This window comes from Schistocerca gregaria, chromosome 5 (assembly GCF_023897955.1).
Source record: "Schistocerca gregaria isolate iqSchGreg1 chromosome 5, iqSchGreg1.2, whole genome shotgun sequence".
In the NCBI taxonomy this organism is placed as follows: domain Eukaryota; kingdom Metazoa; phylum Arthropoda; class Insecta; order Orthoptera; family Acrididae; genus Schistocerca; species Schistocerca gregaria.
The window spans coordinates 114843691-114860581 of NC_064924.1; the positions used below are offsets into that span (position 1 = coordinate 114843691).

Here is a 16891-nt window from a genome sequence, read left to right on the forward strand (position 1 = left end):
GATGCCGTTCGCCCAGCTTCTATACCGTACCAGGCCTGGTAGCAATGCTAAACAGAGTCAACACTTACGTACTGAGGCGGCCCTTCTACTTGCCACAGATGACTGCAACGCCGGTTATTTAGACGAGATCCGATGGTTTGTACGTTTACGACATTTATGAACATCCGACCATGTTTCACGGGTGCTTCACTTGTTTGGCAGTGTATATGTCTACAGGGAGGATCTTGACATAGCCTTAAATTATATTCTTCCTAGAACAGCACCTGTGTAAAACCACTTACCAAGTGGGGAAAAAACTGGTTTTAAAATGTAGCTAGGTGGAATGACGTCGTTCCTCAAATTTATCGATGCTGTACCAGATGATATGCCAGAAGAAAATTAACGTACTACAACTTTCAACGTAAAAGCACGTAATCCTTCTGAAGCCTTTTTTTTCAAAGCTACAAATGATAACACCTGGTTGTTGGTGTATATTATAAATACTGTGAATAATGTACAGCCGCGTTTCTCCAAAACACTCGATGTTTGACAAAACAGCACCAAAATCGTAATCTAATAGACATTAGACATTTCAACGTAAAAGCACGTAATCCTTCTGAAGCCTTTTTTTTCAAAGCTACAAATGATAACACCTGGTTGTTGGTGTATATTATAAATACTGTGAATAATGTACAGCCGCGTTTCTCCAAAACACTCGATGTTTGACAAAACAGCACCAAAATCGTAATCTAATAGACATTAGACATTTCAACGTAAAAGCACGTAATCCTTCTGAAGCCTTTTTTTTCAAAGCTACAAATGATAACACCGGGTTGTTGGTGTATATTATAAATACTGTGAATAATGTACAGCCGCGTTTCTCCTAAACACTCGATGTTTAACAAAACAGCACCAAAATCGTAATCTAATAGACATTAATTTACAGGAACCTCCAGTGTGGTTTGACCAAAATCTCTGCACTGAGACCGTGCAATAGGTCACAAACTTTAAGTGGGATGATAGTTCCAGTCACAGCGAAAGAAGGTTGAACGACCACGCAAAAATACAGACAGTCTCTTCAGATAACTGTAGGTACTCATGGGAAATTGACAAAACAGCACCAAAAGCGTATTGTCATGGACATTAATCTACAGGCGACATGTACGAGACCTCGCCCTCGTAATCTGTGATTGTTGCTTGCCGGGCTGGGACTCAGAACGTGTTGATTAATGGGATAAAAGGAAAATATTCTAATGTAAGCTAAGTGCGCAGGTTTCTCCGCGCAGCATACGGGCCTTATAAAAACAATGAACAAATGGCATTAAAACATTGTCCACTGTGGACGAACTACTCCTAAAATGTCAAGGGTACAGATTCCAAAGCGAGACAAGAAGCACTCTGTTTCTCACACGATACGTCACGAGCACCGCGCAGGACGCTAAAAGTAGAGACATTTGGACTCATACACAAAGTGCCCTCACAACATTGGCAGTTTGCTTAGCGTAGAGTTCGACAAATTCGAATAATTAGTCGATTTATTCCATCGGAGCTGTGACTTCATTTTATTAGCATTACTGTTGTGCTGAAATTCACTGCAATCACACTTTAAGTCATTGGTAAGTGCTACTTTTAATGTATCATATGCGCATCAACAGCATCTACGCTGACCACTTAGTACGCCTGAGCACTGACACGTTCCCTAATACATCTTTCAAACGCCATGTTTCAGAAACATGCTTCCCGTTTCACAAAACTAGATCATCTATGTCAAGGAACACCAAAACGTAGACCCAATTTTAAATTACGCAAAGCAGTGGAAACTAATGTTCCTAAAAGAACTATAGAATTTCACAATGGTTTAACTTTTACATGAATCCGCCTACAGGTTTGGGATACTTTATCTATTCCATTCTTGGATCAAACATCGGACGTACAATATATACTACTGCCTGCAGATAAATACTCCTTAAGCCCCTGCGTGGAGCATGGCGGAAGGCACCACGTACTATTTATTGGCATTTTCATTTCTGTTCCACTTCCAAACAGAGCGAGGGGAAAACGTCTGTCTATGAGCCTCGCTGCGAGCCCTAATTTCTGTCACCTTTCTTCGTGGTCCTTGCGCGAAACGTACTTGGTGGCAGGAGAACCGTTCTAATGTCGGCAGCAAATGGTAGTTCACTAAATTTCCCCAATGGTACCTCGCGGAAAGAGCATCGTCTCCTTCCATCGATTGCCATTTTAGTTCATGGCTTACCCCCGCACTTGTGTGCTGATCGGACCCTCCGCTAACACATCTAGCAGAGCTGTGAACTGCTCCGACGATTTCCTGCAATCCGACCTGGTGGCTATCACAAACACTAGAGCACTGCTGGAAATGGGTCGCACTAGACCTCTATACGCCGTCTCTTTTACAGATGAGCTAAACGTCCCCAAAATTATCCCAATAAAAGAACACCAACCATTCGCCTTCCCTATTAAAAACCTAACGTGTTCGTTCCCCTTGATATGCCTTTGCAACGTTAGCCTAGTTATTAAATAGATGTGACTGGCTCAAGCAACACGATAATAACACTGTCCTCGAAAGTTGCGGGATAGTTTTTTCCTACTCGTCCCAATTACGTTACATTTTTCTACATTTAGAGCAGGCTGCCAACCATATCACTACCTATAAAATCTGTGTAACTCATCCTGTTTTGTCCTTCACAGTACCAGTCGACGTCTCCTTCCAGAACATCACAACTTCATCTGCAAACGGTCGTAAGTTACTGCTGATCCCGTCCGACTGGTTATATACGTCTCTAGAGAATAAGAACGTTCATATCACACTTCCCTGAGGCACTTCGGACGATACTGTAAATCATGAGGAACACACGCCGACGAGGACAAGTGCTGAATTCTACCACATCATAAGTGTTCGAGCCACTCACATATTAGGAAACCTAATCCATGTGCTCGCAACTTCGTCACCACATCTCTTGCATGTATGCTTCGAATTATACTTATCACTATTGTTTTGCGGGGCGCGGTGGTCTCGCGGTTCTAGGCGCGCAGTCCGGGACCGTGCGACTGCTACGGTCGCAGGTTCGCATCCTGCCTCGGGCATGGATGTGTGTGATGTCCTTAGGTTAGTTAGGTTAAACTAGTTCTAAGTTCTAGGGGACTAATGACCACAGCACTTGAGTCCCTTAGTGCTCAGAGCCATTTGGACCATATTTGAACTTTTGTTTCTAAGCCGCGTGATAGATCTCCCGACGCAGTTAGTATGAAGTGGCCTGGGTGCATCACGAAATCTATGCTCTCCTTATGGCTGAGGTAACTTACTGTTAAGAAGGTCTGTCACATAAACTTTGAAAAACAGTGGAGCTCCACACTTGAAAAATGAAGCGTCGGCATGCTTTCGCAACTCTGTAAAAAATCCACATCTAATTGAGAGTGAGATTGTTCCTGCAGAGAAGCCCTACTGGCACGACACGAACAAGAACGTTGCAAATGGCTCCCAGATGACTTTCTGTTCCCAACGTCTCAACCGTTGCAGCAGACGAGCAACCAACAGCCAAGAGGCCATGCAAGACGATCGTAAAGCTGTCAGCAGAACGTTAAGCGCGCAGAGTCTCTTACGTCACGGCATGGAATAGCGAGTTCGGGAGTCTTTCCGAACGCGCAGAGCAATATCTGGCATGTCAGATTTTCTGAGCGTGCGTCTGAGCGTTGACCAATGACATGGCACAACGCCAACTACGTCACACGCACCCCGCCTCTCTTCAGTACACAGTTGTAAGGCGCTACATTGGCATTCATTTCAAGCCTATATGTATAGATGACTCCCCCAAGAAGCATGGACCTTGCCGTTGATGGAGAGGCTTGCGTGCCTAAATGATACAGATACCGTAGGTGCAACCACAACGGAGGGGTACCTGTTGAGAGGTTCCTGAAGAGGGGCAGCAGCCTTTTCAGTAGTTGCAGGGGCAACAGTCTGGGTGATTGACTGATCTGGCCTTGTAACATTAACCAAAACGGCCTTGCTGTGCTGGTACTGCGAACGGCTGAAAGAGAGTGGAAACTACAGTCCTAATTTTTCCCGAGGGCATGCAGCCTTACTGTATGGTTAAATGATGATGGCGTCCTCTTGGGTAAAATATTCCGGAGGTAAAATAGTCCCACATTCGGATCTCCGGGCGGGAACTACTTAAGAGGACGTCGTTATCAAGAGAACGGAAACTGGCATTCTACGGATCGGAACGTAGAATGTCAGATCCCTTAATCGGGCAGGTGGGTTAGAAAATTTAAGGAGGGAAATGGATAGGTTAACGTTAGATGCAGTGGGACTTAGTGAAGCTCGGTGCCAGGAGGAACAAGACTTTTGGTCAGGTGAATACAGGGTTATAAATACAAAATCAAATATGGGTAATGCAGGAGTAGGTTTAATAATGAATAAAAAAATAGGAGTGCGGGTAAGCTACTACAAACAGCATAGTGAACGCAATATAGTGGCCAAGATAGACACGAAGCCCATGCCTACTGCAGTAGTACAAGTTTATATGCCAACTAGCTCTGCAGATGAGGAATAAATTGAAGAGATGTATGATGAGATATAAGAAATTATTCAGGTAATGAAGGGTGACTAAAATTTAATAGTCATGGGTGACTGGCATTCGACAGTAGGAAAAGGGAGAGAGGCAAACATAGTAGGTGAATATGGTTTGGGGCTAAGTAATGAAAGAGGTAGGCGTCTGTTAGAATTTTGCACAGAGCTTAACTTAATCATAGCTAACACTTGGTTCAAGAATCATAAAAGAAGATTGTATTCATGGAAGAAGCCAGGAGATACTGACAGGTTTCAGATACACTATATTATGGTAACACAGAGATTTAGAAACCAGGTTTTAAATTGTAAGACGTTTCCAGGGGCAGATGTGGACTCTGACCACAATCTATTGGATATGAACTGTAGATTAAAATTGAATAAATTGCTTAAAGGTGAGAGTTTAAGGAGATGGGACCTGGATAAACTGACTAAACCAGAGGTTGTACAGAGTTTCAGTGAGAGCATAAAGGAACAATTGACAGGAATGGGGGAAAGAATTACAGTAGAAGACGAATTGGTAGCTCTGAGGGATGAAGTAGTGAAGGCAGCATAGGATGAAGTAGGTAAAAAGACGAGGGTTAGTAGAAATCCTTGGGGTACAGAAGAAATATTGATTTTAATTGATGAAAGGAGAAAATATAAAAAAGCAGTAAATGAAACAGGCAAAAACGAATACAAACGAGTAAAAAATGAGATTGACAGGTTGTGCAAAATGGCTAAGCAGGAAAGGCTAGAGGACAAATGTAAGGATTTGGAGGCTTATCTCACTAGCGGTAAGATAAATACAGCCTACATGAAAATTAAAGAGACCTTTGGAGAAAAGAGAGCCACTTGTATGTATATCAAGAGCTCAGATGGAAACCCGGTTCTAAGCAAAGAGGGAAAAGCACAAAGGGGAAGGAGTATATATAGGGTCTATACAAGGGCGATGTTCTTGAGGGCAATATTATGGAAATGGAAGAGGATGTAGATGAAGATGAAATGGAAGATATGATACTGCGTGTAGAGTTTGACAGAGCACTGAAAGACCTGAGCCGAAACAAGGCCCCCGGAGTAGACAACATTCCATTGGAACTACTGACGGCCTCGGGAGAGCCAGTCCTTACAAAACTCTTCCATCTGGTGAGAAAGATGTATGAGACATGCGAAATACTCTCAGACTTCAAGAAGATAATAATAATTCCAATCCCCGAGAAAGCACGTGTTGATAGATGTGAAAATTACCGAACTATCAGTTTAATAAGTCATAGCTGCATAATACTAACACGAATTATTTACAGGGGAATGCAAAAGCTCATAGAAGCCGGCCTCGGGGAAGATCAGTTTGGATTCCGTAGAAATGTTGGAACACGTGAGGCAATACTGACCTTACGACTTATCTTAGAAGAACGAGTAAGGAAAAGCAAACCTACGATTCTAGCATTTGTAGACTTAGAGGAATCATTTTACAATGTTGACTGGAATACTCCCTTTCAAATTCTAAAGGTGGCAGGGGTAAAATACAGGGAGCGAAAGGCTATTTACAATTTGTACAGAAACCAGATGGCAGCTATAAGAGTCGAGGGACATGAAAGGGAAGCAGTGGTTTGGAAGGGAGTGAGACAGGGTTGTAGACTCTCCCCGATGTTATTCAATCTGTATATTGAGCAAGCAGTAAAGGAAACAAAAGAAAAATTCGGAGTAGGTATTAAAATCCAGAGAGAAGAAATAAAAAGTTTGAGGTTCACCGATGACATTGTAATTCTGTGAGAGACAGCAAAGGACTTGGAAGAGCAGTTGAATGGAATGGACAGTGTCTTGAAACGAGGATATAAGTTGAACATCAACAACAGCAAAATGAGGATTACGGAATGTTGTCGAATTATGTCGGGTGATTCTGAGGGAACATTAGGAAATGTGACACTTAAAGTAGTAAAGGAGGTTTGCTATTTGGGGAGCAAAATAACTGATGATGGTCTAAGTACAGAGGATATAAAATGTAGACTGGCAATGGAAAGGAAAGCGTTTCTGAAGAAGAGAAATTTGTTAACATCGAGTATAGATTTAAGTGTCAGGAAGTCGTTTCTGAAAGCATTTGTATGGAGTGTAGCAATGTATGGAAGTGAAAGATGGACCATTGATAGTTTGGACAAGAAGAGAATAGAAGGTTTGGAAATGTGGTGCTACAGAAGAATGTTGAAGATTAGGTGGGTAGATCACGTAACTATTGAGGAGGTATTGAATAGGATTCGGGATAAGAGAAGTTTGTGGCACAACTTGACAAGAAGAAGCGATCGGATGGTAGGACATGTCCTGAGGCATCAAGGGATCACAAATTTAGCATTGGAGGGCAGCGTGGAGGGTAAAAATCGTAGAGGGAGACCAAGAGATGAATACACTAAGCACATTCAGAAGGATGTAGGATGCAGTAGGTACTGGGAGATGAATAAGCTTGCACAGGATAGGTTAGCATGGTGAGTTGCATCAAGTCAGTCTCACGACTGAGGACCACAACAACAACAACAACAACAACAATGTATATACGCCGTTTCGGTGCACCAGGATATCGAGAATCACTGGTAAACCCTTGTCAACCGTGTGATCCGTTCCAATAAAATAATGAGAAACATCACATTCGTGGCAAAAGAATTATTGCAACTTACGCATTATGAGAGTAGGCTATTTGAAGGCAGCGACACACTGAATTTCCACCCAAATCGCATTGTTCCTTGTACAACTTGTTATAATTAATCTACGATTAAGGTTTTCAGAAAGAGGTAACATACTATGGTTAGGACTGAGTTAATCGATCAACAACGAACCTAAAAGTATGTCTTACGACGTCCACCCTGAGCAGATGCAATGAACAAAAGTGGCAAAATGAGATTTTTTTTAAAAAAATTGCAGACTCACCGTCTTCTAGTAAGTTGTTTGTCGGAGCGGTGCTCGCGTATTGACACTGCCAAATCTTTTTTCCTAACATTCGCGTTTTCATTAGGTTCTGATACTTTATTATTAGTTTAATATAGGAGTATACTATAATATTCTATGTTATGTAAATATAAGTTCACCTTTTTTGAAGGGTGACTTTGTTCGATTGGCTTAATCTACTATACAGCTTGCGCTGCTTGTATAAAGATATTTTGCTCCTTTTTCTTTTACCCTTGGTAATTCACATGTTGCAAATATTCTGCTACTGGGTAGGAAAAGTGATCAAGTTAGACTGTCCTTGGGGTTTTACTAAAATGTGGGAATTATGAAATAATAGACATTATTTATTATTCTGATGCGGAGAAGTATTCAAAATTTGTACCGCACTGTTTGTAGCGGAACTTTTATAAACCTGTGTCCTTCCTGACTGGACATGGTACTTTACATTTCGTGGACAATGGAGGAAACGTGCGTTTTAATAGAACTAACGTGGGAATTTTACGATGGCCCGTTGGGTGAACAGTGTGATTTACGAACTAGAAACATCCCGCAAGTGTCGCTAGAGTGAGTTGCGATGGCGTATACCGACGTACCGTATGCTCAAATCGCATCGTTCCTGAGCGTTCAGCAGCACGTTGAACTTGGCACGCTCAACGTTAACGTTCGACAGAACGGTCCGTGTGCCGACGGCTTAACAACACCACAGTGGACGTGCAGCCTTAGGCCGCTACTCGACACCCAAGGGTCTAAAACTAGGAGTGGTCTGACATGAGCTGGAGTGTGGTTGCACACCTCATCGGCCGCAGCGACGCTCCGGCTGGAGAGGAGAGCGGTCGCTCGCAACCAAGGAGCCGGTGGACAACAGAAGAGGCGGGTGCGACTTCAGAGACCTACGCAGCAACCGAGGAACCGGCAATGATTGCCCAGAGAGGGGAACCGATGGAGATGACCGTGGTACGTTATTAATAAGTAACTGGTGTTTTTAATGTTTATAGCCGGCCACCCCGGCCGAGCTGTTCTAGGCGCTACAGTCTGGAACCGCGCGACCGCTACGGTCGAAGGTTCGAATCCTGTCTCGGGCATGGATGTGTGTGGTGTCCTTAGGTTAATTAGGTTTAAGTAGTTCTAAGTTATAGGGCACTCATGACCTCAGAAGTTAGGTCCTATAGTGCTCAGAGTCAATTTTTTTAATGTTTGCAGATTACTTCATCTAGTTACAGGGTACCATATTGACAGATAAAATGGAAGAGGTGTTACGTATAATTAAGCATAGTAAGAGATGTAGTTTTCATTAAAAGCGGAAAAAGTTACAGCGATGGGAAATAATATTGTGTTATTAGTTATTGTTGTTGAGGTCTTCAGTCCAGAGTCTAGTTTGATGCAGATATCCATGCTACTCTATCCTGTGCAAGCTACTTCATCACTCAGTAATTACTGCAGCCTTCATCCTTTTGAACCTGCCAAGTGTATTCATCTCTTGGCCTCCCTCTACGATTTTTAGCCTCCACGCTGCCCTCCAATACTAAACTGGTGATCCCTTGATGCCTCAGAACATGTCCTACCAACCGATCTCTTCTTCTAGTCAAGTTGTGCCACAAACTTCTCTTCTCCCCAATCCTATTCAATGCCCCCTCGTTAGTTATGTGATCTAGCCATCTATTCTTCAGCAGTCTTCTGTAGCACCACATTTCGAAAGCTTCTATTCTCTTCTTGTCGAAACTTTTTATAGCACATAAATGGCTACACTCCATACAAACACTTTCGGAAATGACTTCCTGACACTTAAATCCATACTCGATGTTAAAAAAATTCTCTTCTTCAGAAACGCTTTCTTTGCCATTGCCAGTCTTCATTTTATATTCTCTCTACTTCGACCATCATGTTAGTAGTTGTTGTTGTTGTGGTCTTCAGTCGTGAGACTGGTTTGATGCCGCTCTCCATGCTTCTCTACCCTGTGCAAGCTTCTTCATCTCCCAGTACCTACTGCAACCTACATCCTCCTGAATCTGTTTAGTGTATTCGTCTCTTGGTCTCCCTCTACGATTTTTACCCTCCACGCTGCCCTCCAGTACTAAGTTGGTGATCACTTGATGCCTCAAAACATGTCCTACCAACCGATCTCTCCTTCTGATCAAGTTGTGCCACAAACTTCTCACCAGTCCTGTTGAATACCTCCTGATCAGTTATATGATCTACCCATCTAATCTTCAGCATTCTTCTGTACCACCACAGTTCGAAAGCTTCTATTCTCTTCTTGTTCAAATTAGTTATCGTCCATGTTTCACTTCCATACATGGCTACACTCCATACAAATACTTTCAGGAACGACTTCCTGACATTTAAATCCATACTCGATGTTAACAAATTCCTATTCTTCAGAAACGCTTTCCTTGCCATTGGCAGTCTACATTTATATCCTCTCTACTTCGACCATTATCAGTTATCTTGCTCCCCAAATAGCAAAACTCCTTTACTACTTTAAGTGTCACAATTCCTAATCTAATACGCTCAGCATCATCCGACTTAATTCGACCACATTCCATTATCCTCGTTTTGCTTTTATTAATGTTCATATTATATCCTCCTTTCATGACACTGTCCATTCCATTCAATTGCTCTTCCAAGTCCTTTGCTGTCTCTGACAGAATTACAATGTCATCGGCGATCCTCAAAGTTGTATTTCTTCTCCATGGATTTGGATACCTACTCCGAATTTTTCTTTTGTTTCCCACCACTGCTTGCTCAATATACAGATAGAATAACATCGGGGAGAGGCTACAATCCTGTCTCACTCCCTTCCCAACCACCCCTTTCATGTTCCTCGACTCTTATAACTGCCATCTGGGTTCTGTAAAAACTGGAAATGGCCTTCCCAACCACTGCTTCCCTTTCATGTTCCTCGACTCTTATAACTGCCGTCTGGGTTCTGTAAAAATTGTAAATGGCCTTTCGCTCCCTGGATTTTACCCCTGCCACCTTCAGAATTTGAAAGAGAGTATTCCAGTCAACATTGTAAAATGATTTCTCTAAGTCTACAAATGCTAGAATCGTAGGTTTGCTTTTCCTTACTCTTTCTTCTAAGATAAGTCGTAAGGTAAGTATTGCCTCACGTGTTCCAACATTTCTACGGAATCCAAACTGATCTTCCCCGAGGCCGGTTTCTACGAGCTTTTGCATTCCCCTGTAAATAATTCGTGTTAGTATTATGCAGCTGTGACTTATTAAACTGATAGTTCGGTAATTTTCACATCTATCAACACGTGCTTTCTCGGGGATTGGAATTATTATTATCTTCTTGAAGTCTGAGAGTATTTCGCATGTCTCATACATCTTGCTCACCAGATGGAAGAGTTTTGTAAGGACTGGCTCTCCCGAGGCCGTCAGTAGTTCCAATGGAATGTTGTCTACTCCGGGGGCCTTGTTTCGGCTCAGGTCTTTCAGTGCTCTGTCAAACTCTTCACGTAGTATCGTATCTCCCATTTCATCTTCATCTACATCCTCTTGCAGTTCCATAATAGTGTCCTCAAGAACATCGCCCTTGTAAAGACCCTCTATATACTCCTTCCACCTTTCTGCTTTCCCTTCTTTGCTCAGAACTGTGTTTCCATCCGAGCTCATGATGTTCATACAAGTGGTTTCTTTTCTCCAAAGGTCTCTTTAACTTTCCTGTAGGCAGTATCTATCTTACCCCTAGTGAGATAAACCTCTACATCCTTACATTTGTTCTCTAGCCATCCCTGCTTAGCCATTTTGCACTTCCTGTCGATTTCATTTTTGAGACGTTTGTATTACTTTTTGCCTGCTGCATTTACTGCATTTTTATATTTTCTTCTTTCATCAATTAAATTCAATACTTCTTCTGTTACCTAAGGATTTCTACCAGCCCTCGTCTTTTTACCTACTTGATCCTCTGCTGCCTTCACTACTTCATCCCTCAGAGCTACCCATTTCTTTTTACTGTATTTCTTTCCGCCATTCCTGTCAATTGTTCCCGTATGCCCTCCCTGAAACTCTGCAGAACCTCTGGTTTAGTCAGTTTATCGTGGTCCCATCTGCTTAAATTTCTACGTCCTTGCTATTTCTTCAATTTTAATCTACAGTTCATAACCAATATATTGTGGTCAGAGTCCACATCTGCCCCTGGAAATGTCTTACATTTTAAAACCTGGTTTCTAAATCTCTGTGTTACCATAATGTAGTGTATCTGAAACCTGTCAGTATCTCCAGGCTTCTTCCATGAATACAATCTTCTTTTATGATTCTGGAACCAAGTGTTAGCTGCAATTAAGTTGTCCTCTGTGCAAAATTCTATCAGGTGGCTTCTTCTTTCATTTCTTAGCCCCAAACTATATTCACCTACTACGTTTCCTTCTCTCCCTTTTCCTACTACCGAATTCCAGTCACCCATGACTATTGAATTTTCGTTCCATTCACTATCTGAATAATTTCTTTTTTCTCTTCATACATTTTTTCAATTTCTTCGTCATCTGCAGAGATAGCTGGCATATAAACTTGTACTGCTTTAGTAGGCGTAGGCTTCGTATCTATCTTGGCCACAATAATGCGTTCACAATGCTGTTTGTAGTAGCTTACCCGCACTCCTGTTTTTTTTTATTCATTATTAAACCTACTCCTGCTTTACGCCTATTTGATTTTCTATTTATAACCCTGTATTCGCCTGACCAAAAGTCTTGTTCCTCCTGCCACCGAACTTCGCTCATTCCTACTATATCTAACTTTAACCTATACATTTCCCTTTTTAAATTTTCTAAACTACGTGCTCGATTAAGGGATCTCACATTACACACTCCGATCCGTAGAACCCCAGTTTTCTTTCTGCTGATAACGACGTCCTCCTGAGTAGTCCCCGCCCGGAGATCCGAATGGAGGACTATTTTACCTCCGGAATATTTTACCCAAGAGGACGCTATCATCATTTGACCATACAGTAAGGCTGCATGCCCTCGGGAAAAATTACGGCTGTAGTTTCCCCTTGCTTTCAGCCGTTCGCAGTACCAGCACATCAAGGCCGTTTTGGTTTGCGTTATACACTGGAGCACCAAAGAAATTGGTATAGACATGTGTATTGAGAGTTATGTAAACAAGCAGAATACGGCGCTGTGGTCGGCAGCGCCTAGATAAGACCATAAGTGTTGCAGTTGTTTGATCACTTACTACTGCTACAAAGACTGAGTGTTAACATTTAAGTGACTTTCAACGTGGTGTTACAGTCGACTCACGTGCGATCTGACACAATGTCTCTGAGGTAGCGATGAAATGGGGTTCTCCGGTTAAGACCATTATCATGAGTTTACTATCAATATGAGTAACCCGGTGAAATATCCAGTCTCCGACATCGCTGCCGCCAGAATATGGTCGTGCAAGAACGGGGCCAACGACGTCTGAAGAGAATCTTTCAATGTGACAGAAATGAAACTGTTTCGCAAATTGCTGCAGTGTCAGTTTGCAAACCATTCAACGAAACATCTTCGATATGGGTTTCGGAGCCGAAGGCTCACCCGTGTAAGCTTTTACGCCTCGCCTGGGACTGTTAATCAGCACTGGACTGTTGATGACTGGAAACATGTTACCTGGTCTGACGAGTCTCGTTTCAGATTACATCGAGCGGATAAAGTGTATAGTGAGGCAGACAAAGTCACGAATCCATGGACGCTGCATGTCAGCCGGGGACTGTTCAACCTTGTAGAAGGTCTATAAAGGTGTGGGACATCTGCAGTTGGAGTGATATGGGACCCCTGATACGTCTAGATACGACTCTAACACGTGACATGTACGCAAGAATCCTGTCTGATAACCCTTATTCATTCTTGTCCATTGTGCATCCGACAGACTTGGGCAGTTCCAATAGGACAACGCGACAACCCACAGGCGCAGAACCGCTACAGAGGGGATCCAGGAACACTTCCACTAAATACCAAACTTCCAAGACATGAACATTATTGAACATATCTGGGATGCCTTGCAACATTCTGTTCAGAAACGATGTCCACCCCCGCGTACTCGTAAAGATTTATGGACACCCCTGCAGGATTCATGATGTCATATCCCTCTAGCACTACTTCTGACATCAGTCGAGTCTATGCGAAGTTGTCTTGTGGCACTTCTTCTTGCTCGCTAGGGCTGTACACGATGTTAGGTAGATGCACCATTTTCCTTAGTTCTTCAGTGCAGATGACAGGCTGCAGTGTAATAAACAAATTAATTAATAAATTTCGATGGGTACGTTAAAATTCAACCGACGCTTCAGTCTACATTGATGCAGAGGGCGAAGTATTGTGATATAGCTTAACTGCTTTTGAAACGTTTGGTGCAGTTCATATATCAGCTTGGATGTAATGTACACAACTGATAAAGTTGCAGAATGTCAACGTAGAAATGGCATGTTGCCCGTCAGTATACGGACTCTGATGTATACGCTCAGGTATTCTAACGCGAGTTGAAAAAAATAAAAATAAAATAAAGGTCAGTGCTGAGATGAGGTAAGCCTACATGCTTCTGGAAGTATCATTTGATAAGGAATTAGTAGCTGTTATCCTCTGAAGTGATGTTATTTAACTTTTAATTTTAACAAAATCCTGAGTTAAATACTGGTACATAATGTAACCTTCACTACACGCCTTAAGACTGTTTATGCAGTGTAGAGGAACATGTAGTTACGCTCGAGGAAGGGGAAGTGTCGCAGCCAAAAAATAAGAGAAAAATAATCATGAGATATAAAAATTTAATTTATTGTAAGTCATTTAACTGTAGCCACAAGCTGCTCAGTGATAGAGACACGGTTTCCTCATCCCTCCTCTAGTGCCATTGGCTCCTTGTCCCAATATGAGTTGGTTTAGCATATCAGCGGCTGCAACAGGCGATGCTGTTTCCTCTTCTGTGGTCGGCGTCGCGGCCATAGCGTCTGTTGCGCAGAAGCAGCCGCCTCCAGCACCCTGTGGGAAGCAGAGGCAACCATCCACTAGTACATTCGAAATCGGGAAGGGAGCGGGCACTGTCTTACCTGTCATACCTGCGTCTGGAATCGGCATATTATTAACGCCGCTGGCACCCGGTGGTGGAAACGGCACTGTGAAATCCTGGAGAAAAGCGGTCCACTAGAGGAGATCTCATCGTCGTAATAAGTGGCGGGAATGGCGCTCCATACAGCTGTTGGCCAGGATAGGTCTGGAGCCCACCAGATATTGTCGATGGCCTTGGAGGATTGGCGAGACCGCCAGTCCCAATTACTTGAGGATAACCCGACAGTTTGCCTAATAATAAAGATGGAGCTCCGTATGTCTGTTGCCATGTATAGATCGGTGGCGCACTGTATACAGTGGGTATAGCTGGAGCAAAGGTCACTCCGCTAGTGCCTGTCAACAAGCTGTTTAGCAGGGTGGCGATGTCGGATGAGACTGTGGGCCGCTGGTAGTCTTCTACCTGATCCAGAAGCCCAGCACTGTGGATGATGCCAGGGTCAGTCGTGATACCAAGACCCTGAGAGTATGGAAGACTTGTGAGTGGGTCAGTGTAAGTTGCCAAATTGGAAAACTGTGGGGCCATGTAGGAGTCTTCAAGCTTCTGATGCTGTTCCAACTCGTCCATAAGTTGGTAACTATCGAGGTTTAAAGGTTCGGACATGTCGCCAAATCCCTGTACTGCCGGAGGAGTGGTGAATGTGGAACCTGCAACAGGAGTACCGTCTAATAAGCCTGTGGCCTGCCCGTGCTGTGCCAGGTCTGCCAGCAGCTGGTAAGTACCTAAATTCGCCACGTCGCAATTGTAGCCAAAATCCTGTGGCGGCCCGAAGATGGCTTCATACAAGATCGGAATCAGACTGATGATGAGATCTGCAAGGTCAAAATCTGGTTGCGGTGACTGCGTAACGTAGATGTCGAGTTCATTTCCCGAGACGCCTTCACTCACGCTGAGTTGCTCCGGATCTGTCTCATAACCTGCTCCTTGCACGGTCGCGGTTTGACTTGCATCTTCTTCCCCATTGCCGTCATACACTGCAATGAAATTTTTTTTTATTAATACCACGCAACATGAACGACGGACAAATATGGGAATTTTTCTGGCTTTTGCAGCTGTTAAGTTATTCATGTTTCTTTTGCAACGTACATATGATGTGCTGTGTGACGATCGGTATGTTTGAAAATAAATACACTTCATACGCCGCGAGGGCAGTTTAGACACTTTTATCGCTCCAAGGTGACCCGTTTGAACAGTTTTATGCTACTGTCATCTGATCTAAGGGGAAAACAAAGACAATAAGGGGCGGGTAGTGGAGGAAGGCAAGAATTCACGTGATGGGTATATGAAATATACAATATTCCACCATTATTTCTGTAAATTTGCTATAAAACTGTCATGTTTCATTTCGTGAAGCCAAAACACAAAAGGCATTCCCCATATATGCTTGTCTTGACAAAATTCCCGTCGATAAAATACACGCAGTGGATTAGAAGCATACAAATAATAAAAAGCACCCACTTAAAATCCTCTTATCGCCATGTAAGCAGGTGGCGAACACGATTCTTACAAGCTTGCCGCACATCACCACTTAGCCGGCAGTGTGCTGACATGGAGGCAGGAGACCCCACTACGAAATTATCTATCTCGCCACTGGATGCCATGTGTTGTACATGATAATGATCACATACAGAGACTACCAGCAAAGAATAGCATTGCGCCAGGAAGAAAGCTGGATTTTTCAAAGTGCCCTTTATTAATGGGTGTCCCATGTAGCAGTCATTTAGTATTTCATCTCGACCAAATTATTCCTAAACCTGGTGATCATATAACCTTGGGTGTTGCAGATATTGCAGATCCCGTCACATCCCTCAGCTATGGCCTCAGACTCATCTCATCTACTTTACTTTCTTTAACTCTATTTTGCTTGAATGCCCCCATTTACAGCAGTGCTTGACACACAGCATGGGATACAGACAATCTCTACGTGCTGAGCGCGCGAGGTGGCGCAGAGGTCAGCACACTGGACTCGCATTCGGGAGGACGACGGTTCAAACCCGTGTCCGGCCATCTTGATTTAGATTTCACGTGATTTCCCTACATCGTGCGAGGCAAATAGATGAGTCCTTTGAAAGGGCACGGCTGTCTTCTTTCCCTAATCCGATGGGAGCGATGACCCCGCTGTTTGGCCCCTCCCCAAGATCAACCATCCAACCATTCTACACTCTCTATGATGTATTCATATACGCTATTAAGACCCATTCAATCCTTTGATATTGCTGTAGTCATTAAGATAATTTTGTGGTATACATCATTTAGATTGATTCTGTAGTAAAGACCCTGTAAGGCTTGCATCTGCTCCTCGATTAGATGACTTCTGAAATACGTTCACGACTGCGTTGTTCTTCGCGCGCCCTCCGTCCCCTTTTTGTGCTCCTGGTC

At 43.2% G+C, this 16891-nt stretch overlaps 1 protein-coding gene across 4 annotated transcripts in view; it reads right to left on the reverse strand.

Annotated features, from left to right (window-relative positions):
• Positions 1 to 14196: 14196 nt before the first annotated feature.
• LOC126272658 (uncharacterized) overlaps positions 14197 to 16891 on the reverse strand; it is an 82702-nt gene continuing 80007 nt past the window's right edge. For 2 of the 4 annotated variants that reach the window (XM_049975669.1, XM_049975671.1), the window contains 2 exons: positions 15235 to 15486; positions 14197 to 15159 (listed from right to left, as the gene is read on the reverse strand). In XM_049975669.1, coding sequence (XP_049831626.1) covers positions 14528 to 15159; positions 15235 to 15486 — 884 coding nt within the window. In that variant the 3' untranslated portion in view covers positions 14197 to 14527. The remainder of the gene's footprint in view (positions 15160 to 15234; positions 15487 to 16891) is intronic. The other 2 variants (XM_049975668.1, XM_049975670.1) reach the window with 2 other exon arrangements.